The sequence below is a fragment of the Salmo trutta genome, chromosome 24 (assembly GCF_901001165.1).
Source record: "Salmo trutta chromosome 24, fSalTru1.1, whole genome shotgun sequence".
In the NCBI taxonomy this organism is placed as follows: Eukaryota; Metazoa; Chordata; class Actinopteri; order Salmoniformes; family Salmonidae; genus Salmo; species Salmo trutta.
In genome coordinates this window covers 976,106-989,645 of record NC_042980.1, presented here as the reverse complement: position 1 = coordinate 989,645, position 13,540 = coordinate 976,106, and the positions used below count along the sequence as shown (strand labels likewise).

General features: G+C 40.5%; 1 protein-coding gene across 1 annotated transcript; it reads right to left on the bottom strand.

The window, feature by feature from the left end:
* Positions 1 to 1,410: 1,410 nt before the first annotated feature.
* LOC115160585 (G-protein coupled receptor 183) lies at positions 1,411 to 8,461 on the bottom strand. Its single transcript, XM_029710742.1, has 2 exons — positions 8,107 to 8,461; positions 1,411 to 5,056 (listed from the first exon to the last, which is right to left on the bottom strand). The coding sequence occupies exons 1-2, from the start codon at positions 8,204 to 8,206 to the stop codon at positions 3,903 to 3,905; spliced, it is 1,254 nt and encodes a 417-aa protein (XP_029566602.1). The 5' UTR covers positions 8,207 to 8,461; the 3' UTR covers positions 1,411 to 3,902.
* Between the last annotated feature and the right edge of the window lie 5,079 nt (positions 8,462 to 13,540).

Sequence of the window (13,540 nt, the reverse complement as noted above, 5' to 3'; positions counted from 1 at the left end):
GATGTCATGGCTTTAGAACCTTCTGATAGGCTAATTGACATAATTTGAGTCAATTGGAGGTGTAACTGTGGATGTATTTCAAGGCCTACCTTCAAACTCAGTACCTCTTTGCTTGACATCATGGGAAAATCAAAAGAAATCAGCCAAGACCTCAGAAAAGAAATTGTAGACCTCCACAAGTCTTGTTCATCTTTGGGAGAAATTCCAAACGCCTGAAGGTACCACGTTCATCTGTACAAGCAATAGTGCGCAAGTATAAACACCATGAGACCACACAGCCGTCATACCGGTCTGGAAGGAGACGCATTCTGTCTCCTAGAGATGAACGTACTTTGTTACGAAAAGCACAAATCAATCCCACAACAACAGCAAAGGACCTTGTGAAGATGCTGGAGGAATCAGGTACAAAAGTATCTATATCCACAGTAAAACGAGTCCTATATCGACATAACCTGAAAAGCCGCTCAGCAAGGAAGAAGCCACTGCTCCAAAACCCATAAAAAAGCCAGACTACGGTTTACAACTGTGAAGCACAGGTGGCAGCATCATGTTGTGGGGTTGCTTTGCTGCAGGAGGGACTGGTGCACTTCACACAATAGATGGCATCACGAGGAGGGAAAGTTCTGTGTATATATTGAAGCAACATCTCAAGACATCAGTCAGGAAGTTAAAGCTTCGTCGCAAATGGGTCTTCCCAAAAGACAATGACCCGAAGCATACTTCCAAATTTGTGGCAAAATGGCTTAAGGACAACAAAGTCAAGGTATTGGAGTGGCCATCATAAAGCCCTTACCTCAATCCTATAGAAATGTGTGGGCAGAACTGAAGGAGCAAGGAGTCCTACAAACCTGACTCAGGTTCACCATCTCTGTCAGGAGGAATGGGCCAAAATTCACCCAACTTATTGTGGGAAGCTTGTGGAAGGCTACCCGAAACGTTTGACCCAAGTTAAACAATTTAAAGGCAATGCTACCAAATACTAATTGAGTGTATGTAAACTTCTGACCCACTGGGAATGTGATGAAAGAAATTAAAGCGGAAATAAATAATTCTCTCTACTATTATTCTGACATTTCACATTCTTGAAATAAAGTGGTGATCCTAACTGACCTAAAACAGGGATTTTTTACCAGGATTAAATGTCAGGAATTGTGAAACACTGAGTTTAAATTTATTTTGCTAAGGTGTATGTAAACTTCCAACTTCAACTGTCAATGTTCTACTGTATTATCTTTGTCCTTCTATATAACACTGCCCTCTTGGGGCTCAGATAAGTAACTGCGGTTGTGTTTTGCAAGCATTGTGGGCCTACAGTGGAGTCTCATCAACGTTATTGATATGGATGGACATTCATTGTATCTTTCTGAGGAATACCACACAACCTTGAACACCACAAATGCAGACAAGATATTATTTATTTCCATTTCTTTTTTATTCAAAATTAAATGGTTTGATATCAACACACAGTCATCACATTAATCAAAAACAGAGGGAACCCTTATTGTGAATAAAGGAATTTAAAAAAGTGAACCACTTGGTAAAAATAATTGGATGTCATTGACTCTGATAAAATGAATTGAGGGACATGGTTACATTTAGTACATGGTGTTGACATATTTTACATTTATCAATAATCAAAAGGCAATTTGAAGAATAATGCAGGAAGTTTATACACAAAAAGTATAATCAACATTGTCTTATTTTTCATTCCTCAGCATTGTAATGTTCCAAAGCTTTCTATTCTTTAGTCAGAGTCTCTGAAACTATGAAGTAATATTCAGCTGTCCATTTTGGGACATATTTTCATGCCAGTTTCCATGCTGTCTAATATTGTCCTTATATGCTCATGTGTTTCTGGTTTAGATCAAGTTGTCACTGAGGCAAAAAAACGTGTCACTGTATTGTAGTGAAGAGCGATAAGTGGTTTTTGAGAATTTTTTAACCAATCACTTTTTTTTAAACATTAAATGCATTTATAAATAATGACATTAAAATATTTTTGATGCCATCCACTTGACTTTTTCCTGACACTGACAGTGGGTTGAATGCTGTAACAACACAGAATAAAATAGTTCATAAAATAGTTAACTACCATGATGGTAGTTTGGTAGCCCATTACTGCCATCAATATTAACCATAACTTTACTTTAACAAAATATTTCAGTTGTGTATATTACTTCGTTTTTATTTGATGACTTTATTATTTTTCATTCCTTAAAGTCATCATCTCATCTCTGCTCAGGCAGTAGCAGCCAGCCAGCCAGCCAGACATCCATCTAAAGTTATCTCTGTGCATCCCGTTGAACAAGTCATCCTTTTTAGCTAGGTGAGTAACTAGCTGGTTGACAAAATAATTGTATTAGTTGTTCAAAGTAGATACATACTTTCAAGACTGCTTATTACCAACTACTACAACTATCAATTGGGTAGAGCAACCTCATGAATTGTTTCTATCCTTCTGGTCTATGTGTATCCGTCTCTGTCCGGGACTGGGAAGAACAGGCGACAAGGATTATGGTAATTGTAGTTAATTACCACAGTTCTGTGCTGAACTAGGTTGAATATTTGCCTGGCGTCCCACATAGTTATTAGGTGTGTTTGAGGGGTAAAGTGAAAGCAGCCGACTGTAGACGAAAGTTGAGGAGTGGTCGGAGGAGGTGCATCTGTGACAACCAAAGTCTGACACTAATGTGGTTTTCCAACAGCAAGGCTCAGATCAACATGGCAGTGCTGCCATTGTTAATACAAGTTTTTCATTGTGAGTGTGTGTTCTGGGGGTTGGAGCCATGTTTATTTCAACAATTATAAACTGCAATCAGTGAGAAAGAGCCTCAAATATCAAATTCAATTGAATTACTCAACTGTATATATGAATCGTATCAAATTTTGTTCCTATTTCAAACATGTCTTTGGTCACGTTTGTGAGGGTCAATGACAATAGATCCTCCCACAATGCAGGTGACGGCTGCAGACTGAAGTTAGTAAAGAGCATATGTTTTGTAAAGTATATGCAGTCGACACGTAGGCGCAACGATGGTCATCAACTTGACAAAAGTGATCCGCTCAAATGCGCCAATTGACTACGTTTCTCTCATTAATGATTTCACTTCTCTCTAGAGAAACAGCATGTTGAGGCCACAAAAAAAGCAGAATTATATGGAATTCAAGTAATTGAAAGGATGTCGGTCAATTAGTTGTTTAATAACGGGAGATTTTTTTAACGGTGAATCGCTCAGCACTACTGTATTGGCAAGAGGCAGAAACAGTTTGTTACCTTGGCTGTCCTAAGTGGCTCTATTTCCAGAGGGCGTGAGATACTTCTTTAAACAGTTAATCAGTTATACAGTTATAGTTCAGTCTATCTCCTCAGACATCCTCTTGCAATTTACTGACGTGAATGTCTAACAATCCAAAGGTTGTGAGTTCAAATCTCATCATGGACAACGGATAAGCATTTTAGCTAATTAGCAACTTTTCAACTACTTACTACTTTTTAGCTACTTTGCAACTACTTAGCATGATAGCTAACCCTTCCCCTAACCTTAACCCTTTAACCTAACTCCTAAACTTAACCCTAACCTTAACCCCTAACCTTAACCCTTAGCCTACAGTAGCTAACGTTAGCCACCTAACTAACATTAAACTCGTAGCTAGATTTCATAACATATCATATGTTTTTCTAATTCATAACATATAGTATGTTATTCAAATTGTTTGCTGGTTGTTTGCACACCAGTCTGTTTGCTGGTCATTGACTAACCAGTCTGTTGGCTGGTTGTTGGCTCAAAGATTTGTTGGCTGGTTGTGGTCTCACCGGTCTGTTGGCTGGTCTGTTTGCTGGTTGATGGCTCTCCAATCTGTTGGTTGGTCTTTGACTCACCGGTCTGTTGGTTGGTTGTCACTCATCTTTGGCCATTCTGTTGGACACACTGTTCGTACCTAGCGCTGTTGAGGTGGATCTTCTTACCATCTACGACGTCTCTGGACGACCCCTCGGGTGATGTCCGTACTGCGCTGGAGAAGGACACGCTCACCTGCCTCTTCAGGATCTTCAGCACCTTCCTCTTGTAACCCTTACAGGCAAAGAAGTAGATGAATGGGTCCAGGCAGGAGTTAAGGTTCATCAGACAAACAGTGAAGTGTAAGGAGATCTGGAAGGCTGTGAGTTCAGCACAGTCCGTTTCATAGATCAGCTTTCGGATCATGTATTGGAGGAGGTTGATGTGGTAGGGGCTGAAACACATCACGAACACCAGGGAGACACAGCAGATCACCCCAACAGCTTTGCGGCTGCGCCCCGACTTGTCCGTCAGGTGATTGGTCTTGGCCGAGAGGCGGAGTTTACAGCACAGTATGGAGTAGCACAATAGGATTGTCACCACGGGGACTCCATAGCCTAGGAACACAGCTGCGATCAGCATGTAGGCGATGTTGGGCACCTGATCGAAGTTGGGATACTCCATACAAGTGATGAAGCCATCAGACTCCACATTAGTCATGGGCATGGAGAGGAGGGGCAAAGTTTGCATTAAGACCAGCAACCACACCCCAACGCAGATGAACCGGACATTGGAGACCTTCCGGAAGCGTGCGAACCGGAGCGGCAAGACCACAGCAATGAATCGGTCCACACTGAGGCAGGTCATGAAGTTGACCCCGGCATACGTGTTGATGTAGAAGATCAGCCCTGTGATCTTACACAGGGTCTCCCCCAGGGGCCAGTGGAAGCCCAGGGCGTAGTAGATTATCCGTAACGGTAGTGACAGTGTGAACAGGATGTCGGAGATGACCAGGTTGGCAGAGTAAAGCGTGGTGGAGTTCATCTTCTTTAGGTTGGGCCGGATGACATGCAGTGCCAGGGCGTTGCCCAGCAACCCCACGGAGAAGACGATGCTGTAGAAGAGGGGCATGAGGACTCGAGCGTACTCCAGGTGGTCATACAGAGTCGTGCAGGTGTTTGAGTCATTGAGGGTGGGGGTAGGTGTGGGGTTTGCATGGTTGGAGGTCCTCATCACCTCCATCATTGGGCTAGTGGCTATTGTGAAGCTAGCTATAGCTGTAAAAAGAAGAAACATTGTTTGCATTTAGATTTACACATGACTATTGACTGAATGAATATCAGAGGAGGCTGGTGGGAGGAGCTATAGAAGGACAGGCTCATTGTAATGGCTGGAACGATATTAATGGAACATAGTTAAACATGTGGTTTCCATATGATTGATGTGTTTGATACTGTTCAATTTATTTCATTCCAGCCATTACAATGAGCCCATCTTCCTATAGCTTCTCCCACCATCCTCCTCTGATGGATATAGATGTATTGGTACACATAATTACATCCTGTATAAATTCATGTCTATAAACATGTTTCCATCCCCAGTTTTCATATGAGTAAAAGTCACGAAAGCTGTGATGAAAACAGGAAGTTTATTTCGGTACAATTTTATAAATGCAAACAGATAATTTGTTCGTTTGACATGGTGGGATCTTTTTGTGTCAGTAAAATTAATTATGTGAGAAATAATGCAATTATTGATATAATAATCATCATTTCGAAGTTAACTTGGAGTCACACGATGATATGGTGTGTGTTCCTCCGACTACGGAGGAACACACAGTTAATTAGGCTACAGATTAAATAAGTTACGATGAACTTCACAGGGTGGTGAAAGTGCATAGCACAGGAGTTTGGTAGCACCTTAATTGGGGAGGACAGGCAAATGGTAATGGCTGGAGCGGAATTGGTGGAAAGGTATCAACATCAAACACATGGTTTTCATGTGTTTGATGCCATTCCATTTGTGCCGTTCCAGGCATTATTATGAGCCGTCCTCCCCCCTCAGCAGCCTCCATTGGTGCACAGTAAATAGAGGGTCTTATTCTGGTGAAATGATGATCGATGCTTGACTGCCGTTTGACAAATAAAATATTCCATAATATTATCCATAATATTCTCATTATGTAGACTAGCCTAACCACACAGTTTACCCGCACTGTATCTTCAAGCTGTTGTCTAGAGCACACATGCCAAGACCAGTTTAGGCTCATTTGCTATTTTAACAACAGTTTTTGTGACAAAAGAGTTTTTTTTTATTCGGTACATGAAAACATACATTTTGTTTGCACTGTATCAAGTCTGTTTGGTGGAAACACCACTGGTGGGAACATTTGCATATTTTCTTAATACAGATTTTTTTATATTTGCTTGAAAATGTGTCGCCAATTGGTTGGAAACCTAGCTAGTGAGAAGGATTTGGCTTGTAGTAATGTGGAAATTACATCCTACTGCTTGGCACTTATTGTGTCCCGTCCCCTATTTAGAGCGTGATTCGAAGTCACAGCTATGGAACTTGTTACTCTAAGTATGATTTTGCATAAACGGATCAGATGGGTATCTATAATGGGAAATTCTGGTTTCAGTAAGGAAGTAAAACTATTTTTTCTCAATGTGTTTGGATACTGACCTCAAAGGTCTGAAGGAGATGCTGCTTTCTACATAAGTCATATCGCTAACACTTTATAGTAACTTTATTGAACAAGCTAAGGAAGTAAAACTATTCTTTCTCAATGTGTTTGGAGCATTAGATATTGTCGAAACGTTGGATATTACGTTGTTGCATCTGAGCTCCTAGAGTGTGCGGCTCTCCCTTATTTTCAAACTATAATTTGGATTAAAATGGTATTTTGATATTCTGCTTAACACTTAAAACCAATTGACCTATTCTTATTTCCCAAAATATATCAGGTCATTGCGTCTGCTCATATGGCATAGGAATCAGTATTGTCACGTGAAATATAACAAGTAATCACATGAAAATATCAACTCTATTGCCCCTAGCGGTAACATATGCACAGTGGGAAGACTCCAGTGTAGAGGCACATTTTGACCAGTTTCGTTTCACTAAATGCATTCATCCATTTTCACGTGTTCAATATTTTTAACATGCTAAATGACACATTTCAATGATTGTTTTGTAACACCTTACTTTGAAGAAATTTGACATATGCATTCACTCCTATTGCAGGCTAGCATATTTATTTGACCCATCTACCATTAATATCTATACAAAGCACATGCAGTTGACTTGGGTACAGCCAGAGTCAACATGATGGAAGTCTACAAACAATACAAGGGGTTTTCACAGCACACAGCTGCGGTGGTCACGTCACAGAAAAATATTGGTGTTGAAAGACCCTTTCACACTAGGAAGTCTACATCCCTATAGGTCACTCATACACTAGGAAGTCCACATCACTAGGCACCCAGCCAGACCATATCCGTTTTTAGGAAAGTCAAAATGCGTGACCCTGGTCACAGCCCAGACATGAGACTGCTATCTGACAGAGCAGACTCAGGCTGGAAAATAAATATGTTTCCTGACCTATTAACACAAAGCCAAGGGCTCTGGGTATTTCATTGTGAACTGCAGTTACAACTTTCACACAAGGTCAAAAGTCTTTTGTCTTTTTTTAAATATACTTTTTAATTTTTTCCTTTGTAGGAATGCTACATCTTTTTGTCTAGAGTAAGAACATGTTAAAAACAGTGTGGCCCCTGTGGAGCTCCTATAATTTGTTGTTCTACATATAATTGTGTGGTGGCCACAGCATTAGAGTAAGGCGTTAGAGTGAGTAATTTAAGCATTATGGGCACCAACATCTTAACCTCTAGATATTTGAGCTATATTGTGAAACATGTCATCATATAGCTTCAGTATAAGTTAGCCACCTGCTGATTGGCTGTTGTTGACTTTGGAATAGTGTTGTACATTTCTAAGTCTATATTATTAAGTTATAAATTTGCCTGGTTCAACAGCCAGGTCTCAATCATTCAACAGCGTTATTTTGGTATGAGCTGTGTAAGTTGTTTGATAATGTGAACCTAATGATTCATTGATTGTACATTGAACATGAGAAGAACATATTGTTCGCCATAGTTTACAGTTCTCAATACTGCAACTTTTGTTTTGCAGCAATTGTTTGATTTTGAATTTCGCTTTCCAATACTTTCCCAATTCTAGCTGTCAAGTTGAAGTCAATATCAAGTTGAATAAATGAGAATGCATACAAAATCAACATTAAACCAAACCACAAATGTGGACTTACCAAAATCAACTGTATTTCTGTATTCTTCCAAAGTGTGAGAGTTAAGCAGGATAGTTCCTCCTTGGCATGAGACTAAAATTGTCCTCTCAGAGTTCAGCATAGACCACGTTGCCCCAGGCTTTTAGAGCAGAGTGACACATAGTGACAAATAGAGAACTAAGATTGAGTGGCGGGCTGGCTTTTGTAACCATAGTGACATCAAAATATCCTGTGTTACTGTTTATGCTCTTGAGTTTGTGGATCTCTCTGCTCTTTCTTTATCCCTCTCTCTCTCTCTCCCGCTATCTATCTCACTCACTCGCGCGTGCGCTCTCTCTCCCCTACTGTCTCCGTTTCTTGGTTAGGTGAAACTGGCACCTGCTGATGCCCACAAAAATGAAGCTGTCACATATATCTACACTTTTAATGTTTTTATTTTGGTCTGTTTTAAAGAGTATTTTGAATACTGTAAAGAATATAAACATGGAACTAAATCTCAGATGTAGTTTTGTAACTTACTACTTGTGGTAGCCATCTCTTTTATAATTATAAACATATTGCTCATTTGTTGATAATAATTTTAGAAATAATGAATGTCAACTTAGGTACAACTGATAGATAACCAAACAATAATTGATAAATTTTGCTATCAGCTTCGCCTCCCCTAAAATCATTAGGTGTTTATTTTGTTCGTAAAGTTGGAACTAAAAGTCTCTGTTAGGAACAAGTTATCTGGCCAACGTGCTGTGCGATATGTACAGTATGTGTACCCATGAGAGGATGTGGTTTCAAACTCATGGCCTTATATCTTGACATTAATCATTGACATTTTCATGTGTTCCTACTTTTTTCTTTCAAAGTAAAGTTTTGTGGTCTGGTATGAGTTCTCTTTCACGAACATCAACCTACACACATAGAAACATTTGTGTAAGCCTGCACGCACATTCACGCACACACATGGGGCATTTGCGTCCCTCACCTTTGCAATCATGCAAATTTTGGTTTTTGCCCTAACACGACACAGCTGATTCAAAGCTTGATGTTTAGGTGATCATTTGAATCAGCTGTGTCGTGCTAGGGCAAAAACCTTAATTTGCAACCCTTGGGGTCTCGAAGACCGAGTTTGGGAAACCCTGGCTTAGGGTAAGAAATTGTCTTTTCCCAACAGTGATGAGTAGAGTTGTAATGACATGTTTTGGGATTTAAAACTAGAAGCCTTAATTGAAATAATAGTGTTTTAGCTAAAAAGCTAAGGGATGAGGGTGGAGAAATGTAATCACTCATTCATAGACGTCTATATTAGGTTTTGAGCCAGCAATGCATGTTAAAGTGAGTTTTTCCCCTATTAATTTCTCTGTCAATACTCCATAATACATAAAGAAACCAGTTGAGAACTTCATTCCCTACTATTTAATGGACAGCAGATGGCACCGCGATCCGCTAACAAGTTTTCTTTCTTGAAGGATGTACAGAAATGTAGCATTCTCCCGTAGGTATTCTCTGAGAAGGCATTTAAGAAAATCCACTAAGTTGTCAACAGTGGCACTCAAATTACCGAGAAAGGAAGAAAGGAAGCACTGCTCTCGGATCAGCGTTGTCCCTCTTACCTTAGTATCAATCAGCAGTTGCTACCTCAATTTTTGGACGTATAAATGAATGATACAGTGGTTCTTCGTTTAAAAGTTGCGGCGTACTGCAGCACAGCTTGCGGGGAGCCACAGAATTCTATGGCACGTTATTGTGTCAGTCATTGTTAACAGAATGACGCAATTTACCGCAATTTGCCATCATCTACCACAAACGGTCGCGGCATAAGCTCAAAACCTTTAAAGGAAGAACCACTGTATGTTGATTCTTGAAGAATTTGACTTATAGATGCCTCATGAACTTAGTTCAACTGTAGTACCCCCATCAAAAACCAAAATATAAGCTTGTTTACTACAATATTTGTAAACAAAAAATGTAAACAAACACTATATAGCCTCAAAAGATGGTTGAAACTATAATTTTGATACAATGGATGGTCGGTCCATAGTGAGGTTACATTTCTCCAGCCCCATACCCCAGCTTTTTGAAGAGTCAGCGGTGGGGCGACAGCTTTGTTATTGTTTCTACCGCTGATTGACGCTTTAACATTATAATTATTCCACACTACTGACAACCGATCAGCTCCTAGAGAGATATTATCACCTATGACTACAAATATTGAGGCGGCCTATTCTAATGCTTACCCTATAGTAATGCACTAAATCAAGATTTGGCACATCATTACACATGTTACACTTAATTGCATAAAAAATTACAGACAGTAGTGTACAAATAGCTAAATAAAATGCTTATTTCAATATCATTCAAATATATAGGCCTATGCAGCCTATACCGTATTTATCTGTTAATACAGTCATCTCTGTGTTATTTAAAGTGTCTTTATATGCTTGCAAAACAATGGGCAGCTTTGTATTTGTCGTCTGTAGGCAGGTTTCCATTGACCCAGGTTTATATGACAAACGCAATGTCAAAAAATTATGTGTGTGACGTGTAAAGGAAACAGCAGATATAGGACCATTCAAAAAAAATCTACATTTTTACCCGTTCGACAGGAGGGATTTTAGGCTGGTGAGGGAAGGACAGCTCATAATAATGGATGTAATGGAGTGAATGGAATGGTATCAAACAAATGGAAAACCAGGTGTTTGATAACAGTCCATTCTGTTCCAGCCATTACCATGATCCCATCCTCCCAATGTAAAGTGCCACCAGCCACCACTGGATGGATTTTCCTTTTGAGTAAATGTCTTTATTGTGACACATGAGAATGAAACAGTGTTTTTTAAATACATTATGATTGCAGAATATTTTTGAAGGCACGCGGGGCACATTAAAGGTCCCCGAAGCACACACATCCCTGGGTCGCTCCTCTTTTCAGTTCGCTGCAGCTAGCGACAGGAACGAACTGCAAAAAACAAACAAACTGGACAGTTTTATCTCCATCTCTTCATTCAAAGACTCAATCATGGACACTCTTACTGACAGTTGTGGTTGCTTCGCGTGATATATTGTTGCCTCTACCTTTTGCCCCATTATTGTCTGTGCCTAATTTTGTCCAAGTTTTGTGCTGCTACCATGTTGTGCTGCTGCATGTTGTGCTGCTACCATGTTGTTATCATATTGTGTTGCTACCATGCTGTGTTGTCATGTGTTACTGCCATGCTATGTTGTTGTCTTAGGTCTGTCTTTATGCAGTGTTGTGTGTCTCTCTTGTCGTGATGTGTGTTTTGTCCTATATTTTTATTTTTAATCCCAGCCCCCGTCCCCGCAGGAGGACTTTGGTAGGCCATCATTTTAAATAAGAATTTGTTCCTAACTGACTTACCTAGTTAAATAAAGGTTAAATAAAATTACAAATAAATAAAAAAAATGATGTAACTATAAGCTCTACATTTAATTCTAAATGCTTACTGCTTGCAAAATGTAATTTGTTCAACTATAAAAATGTCTTATTGCAGGACAAGGATTGTCCTGACTTTCAAGAATTCCTGAATTGCTTCGCCTTGCTTGTTGGCTGGCATATTTCACCATCCAATTATTTCCGATCTACAAGGGTGCACGTTTCACCATGGCACGGACTAGCCTAGGCAGCCGGTAGTGCATGCCCATTTGTGCTAGATCCATGGCGATACGTTGGCACATGAGAATTATTAGAATAAGGCAAATACTAGTAAATTATTGCATTCTATCCGTGCTGGCTTTCGCTGGCTACTTGAGACATTTAATCAGATACGTGGGAGGGCTTACAGGATGTCGCCAATTTACTAATGCGCAATTTGTCTAAATGGCTAATGGAAACACTTCAACCACAAAAAATGTATTCAACACTGTAGGTTTTGCAATTTTTTACGTGTGACGTTATAATGTCCGGCTGTTTTTATCGACACAAGATAGTTAAATGGCAACGCATGCTAGCAGGCAAATATCACATTTGTTGTCAATGCCAAATTCTAACTGTCGACCAAAAAAAATCACTGGACAAGTTAATAGAAACGGATCTACTGTCACATTCTGTTTCAGTATGATATATTGGATAAAGTAACAAAGACAGACACCAATGTCTAGTTCAATAGCCTTGTTCATGCATTGTACAAATCCCTACACGCGGAGTCCGGGGAACAGTCCGGCTAGTCGATTACCTATCAACTAGACTCCGTAACATCATCCTTTTCAATAGAAAGTGCAAACATAACAGCATAACATAAAATTCTTAACAATCAAGTCATAACAATTAAAAACGCATGACATTTTCTTTTTACTTCAGTTGTCATCTTCCTTTCTTTTTAAATTTTATTTATTTTTATTTATTTATTATTATTATTATTATTATTTTTATTTTATTTTTATAAACAGGAGGACAAGTTAACACAGTCTCTTGCTTACAGAGTAAGCCTGTCCGGTGGCTTGCACAGCCGACCCACCCGTGAGTAAGTATGGGCTCTGACAGGGGTAGGATTAGGGCCACGAGCTGGAGAGCTTGGTGGGGTAGAAGCCTCACCTTCAGTTGGCTCATGTCTCAATTCTGCACCTCTTACCCTTAGGCCTGGACTGTGATCCAGCTCATCTAGGTGAGTGGATGGCGTGTTCTGGCTTGTCTGCTCTGCTACGCGCAGATCCACCCGATTGCGACGATAGAGGGAGCCACCAACATCCACCAGGTAAGAGCGTGGTGCAACTCTCTGTAGGCACGTGCCCAGCCTCCAAAGTCCTGTGTGGTCTCCCGGCAGCGGTTTCATCCTTATCGTTTCACCCACCTCCAGCTCTGGTAGGTCTCGAGCAGTCCGGTCGTAGAAGCACTTAGCGAGCTGCTTTCTGCGACGCAGTTTGTCCGTGACGCCAACCATGACGCAGGGCTCAAGTAGCTTGTTAGCTACGGGGATGGTAGTCTTCAGACGTCTGGACAGAAGGCGTTGTGCTGGGCTGCTGTCCATGTTTTTGGTGGGTGTGTTCCTCCACTGTAAGATCGCTTTCCATGGGTCGTTGCTGTCGCGTGTGGCCCTGCTTAACAGGTTTTTTGCAATTTTGACAGCTGACTCTGCCTTGCCATTTGCTTTTGGGTGTCTTGGAGAGGAAGTCACGTGGTCAAACTCCCATTCTGAGGCGAAACGCTTGAACTGTGCAGTGAATTGTGGGCCATTGTCCGTGATTACCTTGTCAGGCTGACCTTGCCTGGCAAACTGCGCCTTGCAGCGCTTTATGACCGTCTCTGCAGACAAGTCAGGGAGCAGTTCAATTTCCCAAAAGTCAGAGTAGTGATCAACAATGAGAAGATAGTCCTTTTGTCTGTGGCTGAATAAGTCCATGCTGACGATTTGCCAGGCCCTTGTGGGCAGTTCGTGTGACATCATGGTTTCCTTTTGCTGTTCATGAGCGTACTCGTTGCACGTGGTACAGTTGCTGACAAAGT